Genomic DNA, 22,389 nt, shown 5'->3' on the forward strand with positions numbered 1-22,389 from the left:
TAAATTGCATTTTTTTGCAATTTCTGTTTTAGACAAATTCAAAGCAGCTTTCATGAGACAAAGGAAAACACAGTTTTCTAGCCTAAATTGTTTATTTGTAACAGCCTTAAAGGAGATATTAGAACATTTAATACAGATACAAGAAAAACGTAAAATGAAAATGGAATATATTAGGCAACCAGGCTGTTTCCAGCTCCCTGTATAATTGCTATAAACCTGCTTCCACTCACCCTGTAGATGTTCTTTATGTCTGGAGACAGAGCGGAGCCTCATTCCAGTATGCAAGTTCCCCTTGTGTATAATTTCTTTTCTGCCAAGTAAGAAACCTAAAGACCTAAAGTGGTTAGTAGACGCATATGTGGGCCCAGAATTCCACATGTGAATGCTGCCATTTGTCTCTTCCTAATTACCATGAATTCTTTCTTTGTGCATTCAATGGAGATGGGATTAACGCAGCTATTCTGTTTAAAAATCAAACCTCAGCATCGTCAGTTGCAATGCTCCAGTAACTAAATTTATGGTATCTTATCTTGCGGAAGAATCTTTGCTGTGTTCCAGGACCATTTGTTAATGTCACTGTAGCTATTGAAATAGTACAAGTTCATTATATTGTTATTGTACATACAGCATAACAAAGAGCCAAACAGAAGGTCAAATTTTGATCATGTGATTATGTATATAAATCAAGATCATTTCCACCAAGTAAAATGAAATTGCTGGAATAGATGGTTAAAAACAAAATTTGTTATTGTGGCACCCACGGAAACAGTGATTATAAATAAATACACAGACACACATACAAAGGATAGAATATATAATATTGTACCTTTGTATGTTTGGATTTCTCTTAAAAAGCAAATGGGAAAAGATCAAGGATACAATGGGATTTTTCATTACTTTACTGAACAATAAAATCCAATATGAAGCTTAAACTGCTTGAAACAAGATCTTCAATTTACTAAAGGAATTTTCAATAGGGAGAATACATTTTGCTTTAAACTATCAGTTTTGCAACCTTTTTGGCTACTCCACTTACCTCAGGAAAACTGGCAATTGTGAAAACAGGTTTCTTAAAACTGACTGCAGACTTTTTTAATCCCCTTGACCTACAGTTCATGCAGGTTATATAAAGTTAACAGAGACTAACTCTGTCCCATAACATTTCCCCCTGAGTCAAGGAAAGAATCAGTTTCTAACACCATTCTTAGTTCTTCTGTTTCTAGTCCCCTTACATCCACTCAGGGCACTGAAGCAGGCAGACCTTCATAAGGATATCTGAATATAAGTCTGAAGCATCCAAAGTCTCAAACATGTCATTTCATCCCAAGACAAAAGGAAAACATGGACAGAAAAGGTTTTAGATTTCTGAAGATCTAGTCTATGCCACAACACAAGCGAAGGATCAGTTTCTGTTATTATAAAAGGATGGACACGTTCACACACGTTTTGAAAAGCACTTGTTGCCAGCATTATTCTGCTGTAAAAGACAATGTTAATACATTCCCAGTTTTCTCCAACATAATTTATTCCATTTCTAGCTTACCTTCACCATGTAATTAGGTCTTTTCCCTTAATTCTGGCATGGTAACATGTGATTTGTGAAGTCCTTAACACACCTTCTGATCCTTACAGCAATGAAGAGATGCACCACAACCTTGCATAGGTTAGAGAAAGCTCTCTTTGCCCTTATCTCCACTGTATCACCTACTACTTCTATAAAAATTGTGCCAGCAAGTTCTATTGATGAAAGAACAAACAGGAGATCGTAAAGGACATCCATGACAGTACTTGAGACAGAAATACTTCTCATCATTGCAGAGAAACATCACATACCTGTCTATAGGGAAATACTGGATATTCATTCATTGGGACAAAGAAAGATTAAATAAATTTATGCACTTACATTCCTTACATTATCCCTCTGCTGAAAGGACAGCAAGAGACTGCCTTGGCCTCACACTCCTGTCACCTGCTATTCTCTTCTACAAGCAGAATTTAACATCTTTGTCATACGCTGATTAAACTCCATTTAGGAATTATTTCTTCCCACTGCTCCTTTTGGAAGGCAGTTTCAGAATATCGGTCCTGTGTAGTTTGCTTGTTTCCAGCTTAAACTGATTATTAGCCACACCTATCCTTGTATAAATACAACTAGCTTCTTGTTTCGGCTTTACCTATATATTTCCTTGGCCTCCACAGAAACACAGAATCTTAGCTTTTTACCTACCAAACCAAGTGATCAAAGATCTTTTTCTATTTCCACAAAACAGACTGTTCATTCTCCTAAATAAGCCTTCTTTATTCATGATCAGAATTTAGAATAACCTTTTAAGCAAGAGTTAACAGATTTTTTCATATTATATTATAAGAGATCTTATGAAGGCCTCATGCCTCAACACCTCTCTATTGTTTCAGGGTGTATGGTGGGCCAACTATCATATCTGCCTTTTCCTCAGCTACCAGTGTCTCTGAAATATAAGAATACAGCTAATCCTGCTTTATTTTATTTACAAAGCTTCTTGTCACTGAAAATGTGGTATTTCAAACAGTAGAGAAAATCACTGTTTTCCACATTCGTGATTTCTGCCTTCTACAATTGGATTTAATATTTTATTTTGCAAGGAAGATGAATGTGTTAAGAAAGTAAATGTGCTGCAGAAGATGAAGTAGGCAGCTTGAAGCTGTCTATTTGTCACTAGCTGCAGCATACAGCTGTAGAGCTCCAGGATCATGTGCTGCCAAGGGAACAGCAACCAATTTCAGGGCCAGGGCCAGAAGGCAAGAAGTTGGCAAGGAAATTCTCCTCCTTCCCCTGTACACAAAAGCAGAGGTACAGTGAAGGAGAGATGACTGGGTCTCTGTCTTAGAGAGGAGGAGGAAGGACCATTCAAGTACAGAGTGCCAAAGCTCCTGGGAAAAGAATGCCATTAGGGGCAGCAGGATTTTTTGATGGCAATTTTTAGCAGCTGGCTCCTGTCAAATTTAACTAAATAATTTCCAGTACAGGCCTGAAGTGTTCAGTCCTCATCTCTAGATAAGCTCAGCTCCTGTCTGTCAGAATAAACATGAATTTTTTAAGCCTTGTTTTAACAGGGTAGGCTATGATAAAGGAAAGAGAATGGAATTTATCAAAATCATACTATGATTTTCCTATAAAAAGGCATTAAAAATGTTAAATTATTGTCTTAGAGAAAAACAGAGATCTGTTAGATATAAGAAAAATAATAAATTACCAGAAGTATATTAATTGCTCTTTTGTAAATTCTGCAAAAATTAAAGAACACAAAGGAACTAAATGATATTTAAAGACAGATTGTTTAGAATAAAAAAGTAATTGTATTTTACAAGATACAAAGCTTATGCAATTAATCACAATATGATTAAAGAATAACTTAAGAAAATGTATATAAGACTGGAATTAAATGGAGAACAAAAATATCCACATTATTTTTTTTTTCTCTTTATCTCTCTCTCATTTGCTATCCTAATACTTTCTGAAATAATCCATTCACTTAACCTAGGAAGGACTAAGGGAGAAAATATGGCAAATTACCCTTCTCAAGCTGCTGAAAATGATGACTGTTAGACAGCATTGCATGACACAGAGAAAGAAAATGAAAATTGTTAAACACAGTCCCCCAGAGCTGGAAACTCTAGGGAAAGAGTTGTCACACAAATCTGTCCTTCTGAAAACAATACATTAAATTCATATTACTTCATAAAGGAAGGCAGACTGAAGTACATTTCCTTTTTATAACCACTCTTTAAAATTAGCAAATGACTTAATAGATTGGATATATTACATGAAAATTATTACCATTTAAAAAATGTTACGTTTGTGTTGCAGCCCTCCATTTTGGATTATTTCCAAAACTGTGTGGGAAAAAACATACATCTCATCTTCATATTTCTTGATTCTCTATCCTGTCAGAGCTCAGGGCTGGTGAGTAGGTCAGTACTGCCATCTTAATGAAATTGACAACCAAAGCAAAGTAGTTTAATTCTGTATTTTCTTATGCAATTAAACCCATAGTCAAGTAAAGAGTCAATTTGCAGGATTTAAACTATTAGGCAAAGTTAATTTCAAATCTTTCTCATCAATCTAACTGGATACAACATCTCCTCTTCTGAATGAGGCCTCCTTTGACAGCTGTACTCAAAACACACAGTCACACAGAATCCTTTAAAATAGGGATAAATCATTAACTTCCAACCTTTCCTTCTCTCTAACTATTATTTTTAAAGAGATATATATCTAAAGCAAATTCGTGGTCTCCCAGAAAGGGTCTGGTCTCAGTGTCTGTTCTCCCTGTCGTCTCTTCTTCAGCAGTTGAAAAGCTTTAGCTCTTTGTTTCCCTGTAGGAATATTAAGGGATAACAAGATTAGGCAATTTTTGTCACTGTACAATAACCTCTTGTTGACAGTGAAATCTTACTTGGTGAGCTCCAATACTAGAGAACCTTCAAGTGAAGAATATAAAGCTTAAAGTGAAGAAGATAAAGATAAAGCTATGAAGTAATTCTGCATTTTCTCTTTCTCTTTTTCTTTTTTTTTTTGTTTTTTTGTTTGTTTGTTTGTTTGTTTTCTACTTCATATTATAGACTGCTTTGATTGCAATTCCAAACCTCAAAAGAGAGGAAATTCCAGAATTAAGGTTGACTTACTGCACAGGTGCTGTGGTTGGGCATTTCCTGAACACCTGTTTTACTAAACTTTTTTTTTTTTTTTTAATATAATTTGCAAATACTATTTTTAGTGTCAAAAGAGGTAATCCAAACCACAGCTTTGGACATGGACCCATTCTCTGGCCCTAGGGTAAGTGGCATAGGATGGTTTTTGTCCATGCAGCCAAATTCTCTTCCTCCCCCAGAACAGGGGGAACTGCCTGTTGGAAGCAGTTCTTGGCTTACAATATTCCTCTGACTGAGCTCAGGCTTGGAGAACACTGGATGGACCAGAATTGTGCCAAACAGAGTGCTAAAAACTAAACACCACAGACCTTTGCATGCCAGTACTTGAGCCCATACTTAGTCTCTGTTTTGTTTATTAGTGTACATATTGCCAGTAGGTTGGGCAGGAGGATCAAAAAGCAGTAGGGAAAGAAAAGAGCTATTTATGGTAAAGGACAACTTTGGCCCAAGAACAAACATGTATAAATTAAGCATGAATATGTTAGGCTTCAAATTAAAAGTAGGTTTCCAACTATGAGATGAGTCAAATTCTAAAACATCATTCCCATAAACCAGCAGGGGCAAGAAACTTAACTCATTTTATGCTGAAAATGGGTAAACCTTTGAAAGGGCTGAGCGATATAGTTTCTCTTGACGGCAAGGGAATTCAACCTAGTATATCATTTTATTTCTGCATACGTTTTAATCCTTCCCACATTCCTAATGCAATCTGACTTCATCAACCAAAAAGTGATGACATAATATGGCTCTGAAGTCACTGTACCTGATAATGTAATGTATCTCTCCCTTTCTTCAGAGGGAACGCACTATACAAAAAATAATAATAATAATAATATATATATATATTTTTCATTGAACAGGAATAGTCTCAGTTTTCCCTGTAAACAGTGAATATTTATATCCAATACCGCTTACACAGCTTTTTGTTTTCAAATGAACCCATTTTACCATGAAACTCCCTAGGGTTGTAATTACTGTGAATAGGATGACATAGACTAATGCAAATCAAGAGATGTAGGAAAAAGAAAACTGGGATCAGATATATGCATTTCCCATACATTTATCACCTCTAAATTACTGGAATCAAAATAGGAATATATCAAGGAACTACTTAAGCATGGCATAAATGCCAAACAGTTTTTTTATTTTGTTTGGAAATGGAACTGTACACACAAAATAACATGCTTTTTTTTTTTTTTTTGAGATTGTATAACTATAATTAATGCATTAGGTCATACAATCTGACAGAGAAACAACTGAATTTTAAAGATAATAAGCAGTGGTTGTCTCATACTGTTATAAATATCTAGTTCACTGTAGATGTCCAAGATGATGTATCAGCTTGAGTCTGCCTAGCTCCAACATTGCCTGCCTTGCTGACCGTACAGCGTAATTGTTTTCTTTTTCTTCCAAGGTAGAAAATAGGGCAAAATGGGAGGTAAATTAAAAATCATATGAATATTGGGAAAATAATTATTGTTTAATATAGTAACTACAATTCTTTGTAATGATGTAGGCAGTGTGCATTACACTGTTTGTGAATATGGTCCTTGGAAGCACGAGCTCCAGGACTTTTGAATATTCATGCCTTTGGTATTCCTGTTTAAGAAGCAGTGACAAAATTTCTTGTTCCTACCTAACTAAAAGCCTGTGGACACTAAAATTCCACCTACTGTAAATATGGGGATAGAATTTTATCCCAGAAGTCAGACCAACAGCAGCATCTTGAAGAAATCTGTATGTGTCGGATAAATGACTGCTCTTCTTTTCATCCAGCATGTCAGGGGACACTCCAAAGTAGACAGCTGGCAAACTGCAGGAAGACAGTACTCCAGAATTAGGACTAACTGCACCTGTTGAACAGAGAATTGAGCATTGCTCTCCAATCTTCTAATCAAACTCAATTTCTTTGCAAAGAAAAGGAAATTGCCCTTGCAGGTTGGGTATTCCACCATTGCAGAAACAATATAAAGATGTTTGGACCCTGGTAACCAAGGCCTTGCTGAACAGTGCAGAACACATACCCACTAGCAGCTATCACTGCATGGTATACTGAAGTTACTTGCCACCTCAAGGCTTGGAAAACAGACAGTTCATCAGTCCTGATACAAACTCTGTCCTCTTTCTGACTGAACATGAAGACCAGTGCTGGATGGGCACCATTTATCCCTTCAGCTTCTGTTAACGTGAAAGAAACAGAGGCGTGTCATCAGAGTAACCACAGTGCGCTCCAGCAGGTCTCCCGGATCTACACAACTGAGTAACTTTCAAGATCACACATGTAACTAGTTCCTCAAAAGCAGACGTAGTGTTTTTGAATGTGATCCCGGATGAATCAGACCCCTCTTAGAACAGATATGAAAAAGCATGTGAGTTAAGACTGAAAAAAAAAAAAATCTTTCAATTGCTGCCATGCTCTGATCTTGGAACCCTAGTGGCTGCAAAATGTCAAAAGAGTTTCAAGAAGCCTCAGATTTCTGTTAATGTCTATAAACATCTGATGGGCCATCAGAAGCCAAAGGGCTTCTGCCAAAGATCACAGAACTCTGGCTGCACCAGTTTTTCCCAATTTATGTTCTCCATGTGCCCTTTTTTCTAGTTGAGAATTTCCTCATGCCAGTGAGAGGTTTTTGGATGCTCATTTAATACTGCTTTAGAACCTATGTATATTGAAGGAATAGAAGAAAGATGCTTTCATGTAAATCAGGAAATGGTCATGTATTTTTCAGTAGTTTCAATTGTATTTATTACAGGCTCTGATCGAGTTCTAATAATGTCAGTGCAACTTCCTATTCTGGCCTTTATGAGTTGCAAAAAAACGTTTCTTATTAAAACAGAGTATCTTTGGCATGCTAATTATCCTGCTGTAAAATCCTAATGGAAATAAAACTGTCACTTTACTGTGAAGTAAAACAGCAAAGAGAGCAATGTACAAAAATAATTTAAGTTTTTCAGTAAAAGTCCATCATTCCTTCTTTCCACCAGTCCAGGAGAGTAGTAAGATGAACAAGGTCAACTTTCCTTCCAGTGAAAACAAAGACTGCACTCTAGGTTTGTCCACCTGCTTACTTTCGAAGCTGCTTCTGGGCAAAGGAATATCACACACTACTCTGCAACTGCAGCCTCCTTCAGTGGAACTTCTCAATCAGGTTTCCAATGCTCTGAAGCCACCTGGCTCCGTTCTTATGCTGCACTACCTTCTTCTTCTTTTTCCTGTATCTGTGTGGCTTTTGGATAGTAGAGTTGTTTTCTTTTCTTTTTTTTTTTTTTTTAAGAAAGAGCTTAATGAGATACTGAGCTACTGTCAGTTCAACAAATAATTTTATTGACTGTTTTTTGTTTGTTTGTTTGTTTTTTTAGTTTGGAGATATCTCTATTCTAGTTTGCCAAATGAATTGACTAGTGATTTTACCTTAAAATTATATCATTATCTCCAAAATCCCAGTCCGTACTAATACATTGTGGTGAATCAAATGCTTATGTGAAAACTGCATCCCTCAAATTAATCTTTAGAACCAGATCACATGAAGCAAAAAACACAGCTACATCCTGTGCTCTTACAGTGTGCACTGAAATAAAACTGGCTTCATAGTGATGTAGGTGCCCCCGTGGATCTAAGTCTTGATTGAGTCATTCCCTTACTTACTGATTAGTACTACCACAGAAGTTTTCCCTGACATTTGTATAAAGCACAAAGGACTTATGGTGCTTTAAAAATAAATAAATAAATAAATAAAGTCACTTTGGAGACTGTTAAGCATAAGAAGAAGTCTCAATTAGAAATTCAAATGAAACTTTGCTCCACGGTATGAAAGTGGGCAAATGCTGCAGACGGTCTCTGTGCCAGCAAAGGCCCCCATGCACTCACAGTCTGTAACAGATGAGATGGGACTAGTGTGTTATCCTTCTAATATCTACATTCTGTTGTTTGCCCTCACAATTTAGATGGTTTCATAGGAGAATCTTTTTGAATTTTCCAGACTGTCGTGGAGCATTTTTTAACTCTGCAACATCAGCTGCTGAAGCTAGATCTGATTTTGCATACTCTTTGATTCTGGCTGCTCCAACAAGAAGCAAAGCTACTGATGCACCAAGTGAGCTCATTCATAGTGGTAAGCTCGCTCTCATGAGCTCCAGCTCATTCTCATGGTTGGAGTTATATAAAGCACAGCAGATATTCCACAAAGTTCTAGAATAAACAGCATTTAGCAGCCATTTCTCACCTGCAGACTGTGGTGAGACTCCAACATTCACAGTAGACTGGAAAGGCTTCCTTTATGCTTTATGCTTCATTTGTTGCTATTTCCATATACATAGAACAGCACTCCTGGTGAAGGACAATCCTTTTCAGTGGGTGGAACCAAATCCTATGAAGACGTGGGATGAACAGCACTATTTCCATAGCTTCCCTGTGAAGAAACAGGTTTTCACAGAACTGTGAGAGGAGCCTGTGTTCACCCTCAGGCATTTAGAACTGCAAATGAGGTAAACCATAAAAGACTGAATGTGGTTTGCAGTTATGGTTTGGAAACCTACCACACAATGCTCTAACAGTCCATGGCTAACCTGTGCTTACCTGGTAAGTCAACAGTCACTTCTGTGCTGGAAATGCACAAGACTAATAAAAACATGTTTTCTTATGGGTTTCGGACATAAGTAATTAATGTGTTTAAACTATTAAACTCTGAGTTTCAGAGAAAAGAATTTCCAAACTGTACTGAGGCCAAGAAAAACAGTAATATGCATGTGAATTGTCTGCGTGAAGGAAGAGATGAAAAGGGCATTAATCCATTATAGCTGGGCTTGGTTGAACGCAAAGGCAAGTTCAAGGACTCGGATAAGGGATGGACAGAAAAGATGGAGGATGCCTGGGTGGTAAAGAAACCCATTAGAGTCCCAAGTCTTATCCTCTCTGCATTGACAGGGTTACGCAGGGCATCCATTTAAGCTTTCCTGTGATGACTAATGTTGGACTGTGACAGAGCTCAAACCAGAGAAAGACCAGAAGTGTTTCCCATAAGGTAGGTAACTGCTATGACAGACTGCTCTTTCACACTTTCCAGTGCTTCTCCCCAGGAGACTAAACCTGTCATCTGTTCAAAGGAGGAAATATGCTGTAACATTTTAATTTCCTGGCCCTATTTACTAAATGCGTATACAGTGAAAGCAGTAAGGGTTAATAACTGCTAGGTGATATAGAAAATATCCTTTCAGCAGGTGTATTCTTCCTTTTTTTTTTTTTTTTTTTTTTTTTTAACAGGCTTCCTCCCTTTCACTGCCGTTTAGAGGCAGAAGGACATACAAAACAGTCTGATAAGAAGGTAACAAAGGAACTGCAAGGTAATTCAGCAGTGTAGCAATCAAGAAATGAAGAAAAAAAAATTGAATTCAGCAGTATCCTGATGCTATAAAAGAATATCATTATCCGACTTTTCTGTATTGGATGTAGAGGCACAATGAAATTAGATGTTTATCTGTCCTGCACTGAAACCCAAATACTCAGTGGAGCTGAGGATGCGTTCTATTTTTTTTTCTTTTTTTTTTTTTTTTTTTCCTGTGCCTTAAAAGCTCATCTTTACTTTGGCCAGAACTCTAGACTTTTGAAAATTTATCATTAATTCTAGGCTAAAGCTAGACAAACTTTTCCAAGTGGAATGCCTTACTGTGCACTCTGTGGTAGCACGTCTAATCTCCCTTGGGAAATGACCACTGACTTGGGCAGATTATTCTCTCTTCATTCATCGCTATCGTGCTCTTTAATCATCACTAAAGATTGCTGTCTCAGGAAATAGCAGATCCATAACCCGCTCGTCTTTCCACCTAATGCATGCCGGAGGTTTCGTCTGCAGGAACCTGACAGCTGTCTTCTCAGATGAGCACTCAAATCCTGCCGCTGCCGCGGGATGGGTTTGCCAGCAGGACGCCGCACGGCAAAACCCCAGCGCTTCTCCCCACCCCGCTGTATCATTTACACAGCATGCAAATGCTCGCAGCGCGGTGCAACACCTGCAGGATGCCCTTCACGCAAGCATTAGGAGGCACTGCTCAACAACTTTTCTGCGGCTGGAGCAGGTAAGCAGCTTTCTGTAAGCTCGCTGGGGCGCGCAGCCCGTGCCGGCCGCCCATGCGAAGGCAGCACCGCCACGGGGGCCGCCGGCCGGGGCGAGACGGCGACGGGCGCGGGGTGCCCGGTCCTGCGTTCCCCTTCCCGTCGGGGACCGACGGCTCGTCCCGGCCGGCACCGATTCCCCGAGGGCACTGGGCTTCTCCAGCAGCCGCGCCCCGATGCAAAGACGGGCAGCGGGGTAGTACGAGCCCCCCGCCCGCCCGGGCCGGCCCCGGGCGCCCCCCGCCCCGTCGGGGCGCCTGTGGGCGTCGGGCGAGTCCCGGCGGCGCCGCCCGCAGCCCTGCCCGCTGCTCGCTGCCCTCCCGCGGTGGGAAGGGGCAGGCCGGGCTGGTTCCTGCGTCCAACTTCCCCCAAGTTTGCTCGGGTTTCCCCCCCTCCCCGCGGGATCCGCCTCGGCTCCGCGTCCTCCGGGAGGAGCGGGAGGGAGGGGAAAGGCGTGTCTTGCCGGGGCTGCCGCCGCCGCTGCTGCCGGAGGCAGATCGGGGATATATAAAAGAGCTGGCCGGGCGCCGGCTGCGGCTCCACTCTGTGCCTGCGCTCACGCCGCGGCGAGAGGGGCGCAGCGGGGCGCGCAGGGCGGCGGCGGGGAGGGGGAAAAGGAGGAGGAGGAGGAGGAGGAGGAGGAGGTGGTGGAGGAGGAAGGCGGCAGGCAGCGCGGGGCTCGCCGTGGGCAACCCCAATGCGTGGACTATCCGCTGCTGCATTATGCTGGAGCTACAGTTCATCTGAAGGGAGATTGCACACGGCCGGCTGGGCTGGACTGCAGCGCTGCCGTTCCTTATGAAGAAGGCACAAGTGAGTGCGGCCGGGGGGGGCGGCGGGGGGGATGCCGCGGGAGATACCTGCCTGCCTGCCTGCCTGTTGGCAGGGGCCCGAGGGCAGCTTCCCGGCCGAGAAGGGCTCCCCAGGAGCGGGCAGGACCCCGGCGGCTGCTGGCTTGCACGTCGGGGCGGCGGGAGGCGGCTGCCGTCGGGTGCCCGGCCGCCGGCCCGCCAGGTGAGGGGCGCCGCGGGTGGGAACCGCCACCGCCCAGGAGCGGTTTGGAAGCTGGGGAAGCTGGGGGGGGGGGGGGGGGAGCGGATTTTCAAAAGGAAAACAAAACAACATTTACCGCCAGGTCTTGTTCTCGGCGCCCGCAGCCGGTGGAAAAGTTCCAGCAAGCGGGCCGGATCGGCTGCCTAGCCGTAAGAAACCTCGGAAGGCACTTGGAAAAAAATTGCCGTAATAAATCAGTTGCCTGTGTTACGCTGCTGAGCGTGGGCTACACGAACCGAGTGCGAAAACATGAAATAATTTGAGGCAGCAGTTCTGTGGCTGCTATTCTCAGTGGCTCCATTCAAGCCGCTTCGGCGTGCCGCACCGGGTCGGTGTTGTAGCTAGCCCCTTGGCATTCCTCCCCTCGCCCTCCCTCACCCCGCCGTGAAGAACTGCTCTGTACCCTTGTGAGGGTATGTGCCCTTATTCAAGTTCTGTACAGATTACAATTGCCACGCTGTGCGTATTTTCAGAGGAAGGCTAGGGGCAGGCAAAAGTAGAGAAAAGTGGAAAATTCATCTCGTAACAAGCAGCAGCTCAGGGAAACTCTAAAGAGAAAAGTTTAAGGCTTGACTCTGCGAGGTGCTGCTATTCACCATCCTGGCTGACCTCCGTGAGAGTCAGGGCTGCTCGGAGCTGAGGCTGAGCTCCCAGAGAGAACTGCGCAGACACACGCACTGCGGATCCCACACTGGGGGCTTTCGCCTTCCCCTTTCCTTCTTCTCAAGAAGCAAGATACTTTTTGCCTTCCCTTGTCTCACAGCAACTGCTGGGTTCCCCACACACTGGCAGCCTGAAGACATCACCATACGGTCATTGGAAAAGACATAAAAATTAAGAAAATGGGAAGCACCTTACTAAGGTCTTTGGGGCAGTTAAATACTTTTTCAAGAGATGACAGGAATTAGAAACACTTGCTTTTTGAAACATATAAACTTCAGCTGGCCAAAGCACTGGAGAATGCACCCATGCTTAAGGAGGTATTAATTGCTGACTGTTAACTTTTGCGATGCTGAATTGCAGTGAGGTATAGCCCTAAATGATCGGTTTGAATTCTAACAGTGTACATCCATTGCTGCTGTTCCCTTTAGGTGACTAAAGATGCCTTGCACCTCCAAACTATTGTTTCGGACCTTATACACAAACTTGGTCAAATGTGCTGAATAGGTTATTAGTCGGGAAGGGCCTCATTAAGCTGTAAGAGCTATATTTGTGTGCTGAGTTTTATGCATTCGCTTGATATTGGAGTGGAAGCAGTGAAGTCGTAAGATGTTATCCTAGCCCACGGAAACGTGTGCTGGGCTGTTTCTTCAGAGAAGAAAAAATTGCTCAGCAAGCAAATGAAGATTTACAAGTGCAAGCAGTCAAGCGTTTCATTTCCTATGAACTGTAAACTTCAAAAACCAACAGAGTACTTTTGCAAATTCAGAGCAAAGCAGGAATAATCCATCTCTCCAGCTAAACTGGGAAAGACAGGCAGTCCTGGCATTCAGTACCATATGGCTTGACTCAGGGGCTCAGGAGCTGTAGCCCGTGGAACAGCTTCTTGTCATGGTGGTGAAGCATCTGTCAGCCTTCAAGCAGTTACGCTTCCTGCTTTTTGGAGACAGTGACAGACTCCTAGCTTTCCAAAAGATTGTTTCTTTCATTTTAAGGATTAGCAAACAAATGTGATACCAAACCATTAATCATTCCAGGGAGATCAGAGCAGGAGATACTTCAAGGAAGACTTTCAGCTGAAAACATGAAGACCCTTGTACAAAAAGAGAGCAAGTGATGTGGATACAAGAAGGAGGACTTAAGCACATTGTGGCACTCAGCATGTTAAAATGAATCTTCATGCTCTCCTGTGGCTACTTTTCTATTGTCTCAACCAATATCTGGCCTAGAGAAGAGATCAGGATTGGAAAGCTAGAAAATAAGTTAAGATTTCTTAATATAAATTCTGCAGTAGACTTACTACAGAAAGTGAGAACCTCTACCTCACTGTACCTGGAAACATTTAGTAATACCTGGGTAGAGCTAGAAATAAATCAGGGATTTTGATATTTAAGGTAATATTTCTTGGGGAAAACATATAAGTAGTGTAGCTGAAGGAGCAGCTGAGTCATACATCGGTTCAAATGAAGTGCTGAAAGAAAGGAGGAGTGCTGAACGCTAGGCTAGAAGTGAACAGCTTGGTCAGTTTATTTACTTCAGTCTTAACCTGACAGACAGGGGGAACCGTAGAAGCATGTTCCCCAACAGTGTCAGTCCTAACAGGATTTTTTTCTGAAACTGTAGAGTCTGATAGTTATATAAACCCTTGTTTTAAATATACCAACCCCTCCTTTATATACATATATAAAGTTTATATATATATATATAAGTTTATATATATATATATATATACACATATATATATATATTAAAGTGGTAATCCCTTTAGAAATACGATTAAACTTTTAGGGTCCAGTCATACAAGTCTTTTTTCAATGGGACTTTTCCCATGAATTAACCTTACTGAAGGATCGCTTGTATGAGAGGATTTGCAGGGTTGCATACTTAGTAATTAAAACTATTATTGGAAGCGAGTTTATGTCATTTTGCATGCCAATACTATAACACAAGAATACCGCTGATGTCTGGACAGCTTTTTACATTTTGAAAATAAGATGACTGAAGCTAGTGTGTGATACAATCTTACAAAAACATGTAGCAGGTTTCTGATTTCCTTGATCTAGGTTGGATTTGAAGACAATCTAAATAGGATTAAGTTACTGAGAAATAGGCTACAAGGAGAGGTCATGCATGAGGCTAACTCAGGAGGCTTCTGATGTTATGGACTGTCCGGTATTTGGGTTGTGCACTTGATCTTCAGCTGTGGGTTAGATGCACAACTTCTTAGAAACCTCAGTGCGAGAAGGGTCTTAGATCCGAGCTTGGCTTTTTACCTCTAAATGCACGTATTATTGCTAGTAGTTAAATGATCTCCTTATGTTATCCTGTCCAGAGTATGTTTGTGGCACTGATGTGGGAGCCTCTGTAGGCATTGTTATGGGAAAAAATTACCTGAAAAAAAGAGTTAGTATGCAAATTGCCTGTTCCTGGCTTATATTGGTGGGCTAAAACAGAAATACAAAGGAGATATTTGATACATTTGTGTGAGCTTGCAGAGCCGTTATTTGTAAGTTCTGATCTTCAATCTGTCTTGCCCATTCTGCAAGAAAATGAACGTGAAGCACTAGAAGGTACTTGGAGCTCATGGTGAGCATAGACCTGCTGCTCATCAGATAGACAGAACTTGCTGGAGCCTGGAGGATGTTGCGCTATTCACTTTGAGTAATGGGATAAGGTCTCTTTTCTCTTTCCCTGAGTTTTGATTCTGTTAATGGGAGGTCAGTTTGTGAAAGTGGCAGCTGGGGAGGACATCCTGGACAGTTTGTTCTTCATAAATTGTCATATGGAGAATACACAGCAGATAACTTGGAAGACTTTAGGGTAGGGGAGTATTTTGTAAGGGTTTCTCCTCCCCCCCCCCCCCCCCCCCCCCCCTTGCATTATGTCTCTGTTAGTTTTTATCTCTGTGAACTACATTACAGTTGGCTTTATTGTTTAGATTGAGTCTTCTGACCCAGTCTACTTTCTGACCTTGTTCTGCCATTGCACAAAAGTGTAGTTTCTCCTTCTGTGCAAGACATTTCAGCTGTTCAGGTACAGCTCTGCAAGCTGACAGTGCCATTCTCCAAGTTTTGTTATGTGACTTAATGGTATGCTGGCTCATGTAATCGCCATATTGTACACGAGTTAAGAGTTGGCAAGACACAGCCCTTGGCTTAGGTTGGGCAATGCTCAGTATGCAGTATGTAAACACAACACCCATTTATTTGAAGCAAGGCAGGAAAAATCTCCCTACGCAATTCCATTTGAGTGGTGTGGGAGCTGACAGAGGAAAATGAAAGCGTTTGTTCTTTCCCTGGTCTTTGGTATGCCAACCCTGAGGCTCATCAGCCTTTTAAACACACTGCAAATGCTTGTTTCTTTTTCCTGTGCACTTGCGGAAAAAGGAGATGGACCAATATAAGGTGAGTCGAGAGGGATTAGTGTTCCTCGTTATTTTGGTAGATCGGCTGTTATTTGCATTGTGTATTAATTTCCTGTGGAAATCTGCAAAACCAACATTCAGAAGTATTATTGATACTGAAATAACTGTTAGGAGGCTGTAAAATATAGATTTCTTTGCTAGATGTTTTTAATTATTGGCAAAAGTGTCAGGTATTTATATTAGTATGAGAATGAAAATTAAAAATACATTCCAAACAAAAAAAAAAATAGTGTTAGGTGTTTTATTTGATTAAAACTGGTAGCATGCATAATAACTGTGGTTAGTGAAAGTCGATACACTAATGAAGACATTATTTCTACTGTAAGTCTAAATAGAAACCAGTTAAGGAGTTTAGATTAATGAACACTTTGGATCAAAATAACGCAGGAAATAAATTATCCCCTAATTTCCTATTGTTATCTAATAATCACTGAGTGAATGACTCATTGCTTTTCCTGTTTAAACAGTGTTTAAATTACACAAGGTAGATGGGTGGGATAACCATTTTAAATCCAATTAGGAATTTTCTGCTTTATGCATGTTCTTGTGCTCTTGTTTCTATGTGGAGCAGATTTAAGTTTGGGTGCAAGGCAAAAATAGCCTCAAGTTTAAGAAGTCACTACCGGTATTCCCTAAGGGAGGCCCATGTGGTATTCACTGCTAGTGCCGTGCTTTGGAGCATACTGTTTTGCAAAGTGGTCCAGTCCTGAGCCTCCAGATCAACACCTGAAGTGATGCTAGACATGAGACAAGGTGGTGCAGGCTGAGGCACGCGGGCTCCCCCCTGCAGGCGCAGTGCTGTGCACTGACGGTGGTCAGTTCTTCAGGGAGCTCCTGGAGGGGTCTCTCAACCAGGTCTACTGCAGACCCTGCTTTCAGACACCTGCTAGGCCTAAACCTTCACTGCTGTTAAACAGCACTTGTAAATATGTGGGAACAGCAGTATTTGTTGTTTTGTTTGTTTTCATTTTCTTCTTTAGTGCTTCAAATCTTACTGGATGAAGAAGATCCGATACAGGAATGACCTTCAAGGTTCTATTTAGCCCAAGCCTTAAGAGCTACCTCTTCTCACATCTATGATTTGGTGCCTGTTTAACAGCCATTCACATGGTGTTTCTTAATGTTCCAGTGAAGACTTTCTAGGAATCAGGCTGAGTATCTTGGTATTCCCTCCACCCGTATTGACTTCCCACTAGTTTTGGGCTGTGGAGATGGGGAGTCAGAGAGGGGTGTGTGCTGGCAGCCATGGGGCTGGAGCACAGCTGGATTGCAGACCAGCTCAGACCAATACTACCAGGTTTAGGCTGGACCATCATAAGAGGATGAGTGTGTGGTCTACAGAGATTAATTGTGGATTTGCCTTGATTCAGTTCATAGAGAAAAAGGCTAATCTAAAATAATTTACTTGAGTACACTCACTGGAGTGAGACAGACCCAGATTCTAATATTTTCTCTGGGGGGAACTCAAGTCTCTAAGGAAGGTCTAATTATCCACTCCATTCTGTTAAATCTGTTCTACTTTGTATAAGTAATTATGCATTGTGCCAGAGGAAAAAACAAATTAAAAAAGCATAACTTTAGTGTTGCTCCAAATCTGAACTGGATCCATGCATATGAAGATTTTAACTCTTCTGGGTTAAGTCATACTTTAAGACCAAATTAAGTAAGCTGCTAGGTTTATTTGTTCAATCTCAAAGGGGGCTGACACATGAACTAGGAATGTAGGGGGGATTACCTTTCAGGCCATAAGGCCAAAATCACAGTTTGTGAATTATGCCAGCCTTTGAACTCCAGAAAGATTTAGGAGTCTGCAAATCAAAGTCTGTAAAAATCAGTCAGCCAGTCCTACCTCTTTGTGTAACTTGTATTTCCAAGTGTGATCATCCATATGACTGAACCTAGCTTCAGTACAATCGCGTTAACTGTCTCAGTGAAAATAAATTCTCATCTAGTGTCTTCAGCTGGTCTGCTGCCTTTCATTCGTTTTGCTGCCAAGCTCCAAGGACTTTAATTTACTGACAGTTAAGGCCATGTATAAGTTTAGTCCAGTCTGCTCTACCATCTCTTCATTAGAAATATCTTAACAAGTTTAGAAGCACTCTAAGTATTGCTTTGGAAATGTCTTAAGTATATGAAGTCTATTTATTTATTGTGTGATAGGAACTGAATTCTACATTTGCTTTGGCTGGGATCTCTGTACTTGATGTGGGCAGGATCACATGTACTGATACTCTTGTAGTGTCTTTCTTCATATGCGAATGGCACTTCCTTCTTTTTTTCTTTTTTTTTTCTCTCCTTGCAACTACTGAAAGTCAGGAAGGAGTCCATATATCTCATCCCATTTAACCCATGTACACGTATATACAGAGGAGCACACACCACGCAAAAACAGTGATACATATTAAGTATTCTTTGTCTGTATGTCAGCCTATGCTTGTGCACAAACTTATATGCAGTTTAGGTCTAAAAGTGGTGTGCAAGCCTTCTGCCCAAGAGGTTTGAAAGTCTGTGTGTAACATGGGAATAGCTGAACCCTGGGAATGTCCAGGTTCAGCCTAGAATAACATGTGTGCAGAAATACGTGCCAACTGTGTGTATTTCCTTTACAGCAGAGACATAATCTGTGTGTGAATTCGCACTGTGCTTTACAGAAAAAGAAGTAAGGCAGAGGATAAATGAGTACTTTAACACAATAGAACTTACTCAGAATAAAACTTTATCTGAGTCCTACACTGGATAATATTAAACCATTTTGTCAACTGGATCTATAGCTTTTTCTTTGTGTGTTTTTGTTCTTTGTGAAACATAGAATTCAGTGACAGGTAAAGTTAATTCCTCATTTTCTGAGGAAGAACTTAGTGATCTTTTTATTTTTTTTTTTTCCTTTCTGAAAGAGGCCTTATGATGATATATGAAAAAATAAATGCATTTTATTTGAATACGGAAGTCAGAGGGAAAAAATACAAAATTTTCTTTGCTACATTGTACTTGCTAGGTAGCAGCAAACCAATATATGCATTCTGTTTATGTATGATACATCATCTCTGGTGGATTCATAGGTCTGTTTGGTAACACGTGACCTTTCATTACTTTTGAAAAAAGGTTATCCTGGCGATATTAGCCAGACTGTGAAACTAATTTTTGCATGTCCTGACAATTTATTTCCATTTAAAATAGAGAATAAACCCTGTGCAAATCACACAGCAACTCTCTTTGTAAGAGTTGCTCCTGGACAAAAGAATGAGCTTACGGTGTGTTCAGCACATACTGAAATCTCAGGATAATGCACTGATGTACAAGGTTTATTATTTTGAAATATGCCTGTAAACATAGAGGTGTTCAGGGATTCTGTCAATTGTGTTCGTTTCATGTTGATCCAAAAAATTCCTCTGTTTATGGAGATTTCATAATTGTGTATAAAATGGGAGTAGGATACCGAGCTGCTGACTTTTGTGCTCAAACTGAAATAATGGACTGAAGTAAGGCAGTGAGGACTCAGCGAGGACTCAGGATTGATACATTTAAATTAATAATATGCTGCATATATGCAAAACAATTCACGAATGAAAATAAGTGCCTAGAAATTTAGGGAGATTGAAATTTAAACATGCTAATGTTTTTTTATAAAGAAGTCCTATGCTCCAGACCTCTAATTTCCAGCCTCCATTTGCTAGTTATTAAGTGAAGTCAGCAAAATTTGTCTTTTGCAGAAAATGACAAGCAGACAACATTATGCATTATGTCTTTAAACTGATATAGATCTACATGTCAGATCTTCTTGAAATTTGTTTTTCTTTTACAACTTTGAAGCATGCGGGAATAGGAACATTCGTCAGCCAAATGAAGTTAGGAAGCTTGTATAACACTGCTTGGCACCCTCTTTCATTTGGATTTAAAAAAAAAAAAAAAAAAGGTTATTGAATAAACAGATCTTTTTGGTGGTTATTTAAAAAAAGTAAAAAGATCTCCAATATTCATAATTGCTGTCTTTTTGAAATTACTATGGCTCCACAGTGTGTGGATTGCATTTCCATTCTAATAGCAAAAACTATCAGTGCTGTACTTGACACAAGTTTAAATGGTTCTGATGTGTATTATATTCTTTATTTTCAAGGAAATATGAAATTTATTTATAAACTCTAAGTTTAAATACTGTCACTGAAGCTGCTTTGATCTTCTGTATTACAATCCCTGGCAAAGAATGTGCCCTAGATATGCCATGCAGTCTCTAAATCCGTGTCCTTTTAAAATTCTGGCCATAAGCATAGTCTGCCTCAAACTGTTTTGTTAAATTTCTTCAGTATTTGTTCCTTTAGTAGTGTAAAGATGGATGGTGAGAGCCCTGTTTTCAGACTAGTAAAATCAGTGAAAATCTTGTTTTTTAGAATTTGGTGAAGACTGGACTCCATTCCCAAGCAGTGTTCGTAATCCCCCATAAATTCTCTTCTACTACAGATGGAGGAAGATTTTGTCCCTTCCAATGTATGTGACCAAAATTTCTAGAATTCATTTTCTATTGTCACATCTCAAGCACACATCTAAAAATGATTGTGCATTTCTCCATCTTTTCTCTCTCTCCCCATTTAGACAGACAACAGTGCTACACTAATTTCTTCATGCACCTTTCTTGGCCTCAGCTGCACTTAAGTCACTTTAAAATGAAAGTTCTGCGCTTCTGAAAACCAAAATCTGGAAGGTTTCTCTTTCACTGCTCTGTTTCTTTCCACTCATTCAAAGCTTCATCTCTGGTGAGTGTTTTCTACAGGTTCTTAGTAGTCTGTTGAGTGGCCATTTTTATTTCCTATCAAATTTTTGAGACCCACTTCAAAAATTAATCTCTTGAATAACCTCTGTTTACTGCATTTAATCTTGTCTGTAAAAAATTAAGCATCTTGGGATTTGAATGAATCTCCTGTTCTGTGGAATATCTTAATTTATGTGATCACAACACATAATCTAACTGAAGAGCCCTCTGAAATATTGGTCTGCCACTCTGGAAGTGACACTACTTCTTCCTCCTTAATATATTAACGACATTTGTGCTTTTTTTGGAAGAGTCAGATACTTATTGAGATCAAAGGAAATTCTTGTAGAAGTAATTGTTGCTGCTTTCTGCTGTATCTCTTAGCTTTATTATGTAACTATATTAGAAATATCTAATTCAGTGTTTTCATTTGTCCTTTAAACCAAATGGGGTGAATTTCTTGTTTTTTCTTCACTTTCTTTCTCATCAGCTTTTTTTTTTTTTTTTTTTTTTTTTAATCTCACATGCAGGTTTTAGTGATCAACTAGATATCTGCCACTAATAGATTGTCTGCAGCACTTTTGGTCATTTCACGCTGCAACAGAATGTTGTCGACCTCTACAAATGGTCTGAGACATACGTAAAGTTAATCTGATTTTAGCCTACTGGTTTATTTCTATTGCAACAAATCCCTCATGTTTTGCACCCAAAAACATTACTTCAGTTGCTGTTGAATTTTACCTGTTTGAAGTGGTAGTTGTCCAACTGTGATGTGCTTTTTGGCTTTATCTTCTACAATTGGTTCATCTTCTTATCCTACATGTTCCATTACTTATTTCAGATTAAATGGCACAATTCCAGCAGTAGGAAGAATTTTTTTCTTGTGCAAACTGACAAGTATCACTTGAATAAACTTGATAAGGAACTACATCTCTTATGATGCATTAACTCAAATCTTACTGGAATTTTAGAATATAGACATTGAAAAATGTATACTTTTGAGGAGATTTGCACTAACCTCAGTGATGGGATATATTTTCTGTAGGATTCATTCCAGAAGTCAAAAAATTTTTGTGATAGGCCCGGCAACTTAATGTTCTTTTAAAAGAGCAATTCTAGGAAACTCTGGAGAACTAGCTGTATAAATCATCTAAGAATCATATTAGATCACGTCAATATTTACAGGAGTTTTCCTATCAGCATTTACAGGAGTTTTCCTATCAGCATGTCTGTAGCAAGGGTGCAGTTGAACATGCGTCACAATTGTTTCACTACTGATAACTATAGTTCTTTCTAATTCCCACAAAATCGTTTGACCAAAAGTAAAGCTCTATAAGAATTAAACTTATTACATGCAATTTACAACTGCATTTTTTCATAAGTAACCCCCATGAAAATCATCACTAAAATCAAAGTAAAATTGCAGTTTCTTTCAAAGGGTTTTGTTTTGTTTCATCGTTGCAAATGTTGTGAAGATATCTACATTTTATCAGTTACTTACTAAATTAAAAGTATTGTATCACTGGTGTCTTAAAAATTATATGTTAAAGGCATGTGCATTTAACAGGCATTTATATTTCTCCAAAATTGTAAAGAATTGAAAGATTGTGCTTGCATGTTGATATATATCAGAGGAATGTGCGCGGTCTTCCTGAAAACATAGGGGATTTGTGGAGCTAGCAGTTGTTAGACTGTACAGCATGTAAT

General features: G+C 40.0%; 1 protein-coding gene and 1 long non-coding RNA gene across 6 annotated transcripts in view; one reads left to right on the top strand and one right to left on the bottom strand.

The window, feature by feature from the left end:
* Positions 1 to 3,643: 3,643 nt before the first annotated feature.
* LOC125182467 (uncharacterized) lies at positions 3,644 to 11,894 on the bottom strand. 2 transcript variants are annotated; one of them, XR_010830886.1, is made up of 5 exons: positions 11,662 to 11,894; positions 8,916 to 9,101; positions 6,366 to 6,505; positions 5,456 to 5,498; positions 3,644 to 4,356 (listed from the first exon to the last, which is right to left on the bottom strand). It is a non-coding gene; the product is annotated as an uncharacterized lncRNA (long non-coding RNA). The 2 variants fall into 2 exon arrangements; XR_010830885.1 differs by having other exon boundaries at positions 3,645 to 4,356; positions 6,366 to 6,545.
* KITLG (KIT ligand) overlaps positions 10,501 to 22,389 on the top strand; it is a 58,531-nt gene continuing 46,642 nt past the window's right edge. The window contains exon 1 of one of the 4 annotated variants that reach the window (XM_066995471.1): positions 10,501 to 10,764. In XM_066995471.1, the coding sequence (XP_066851572.1) occupies positions 10,516 to 10,764 (249 nt within the window). In that variant the 5' untranslated portion in view covers positions 10,501 to 10,515. Of the gene's footprint in view, positions 10,765 to 11,262; positions 11,615 to 15,412; positions 15,919 to 15,993; positions 20,421 to 22,389 lie in introns of those variants that run through there. The other 3 variants (XM_066995473.1, XM_013182657.3, XM_013182656.3) reach the window with 3 other exon arrangements.

This window comes from Anser cygnoides, chromosome 1 (genome assembly GCF_040182565.1).
Source record: "Anser cygnoides isolate HZ-2024a breed goose chromosome 1, Taihu_goose_T2T_genome, whole genome shotgun sequence".
Classification (NCBI taxonomy): domain Eukaryota; kingdom Metazoa; phylum Chordata; class Aves; order Anseriformes; family Anatidae; genus Anser; species Anser cygnoides.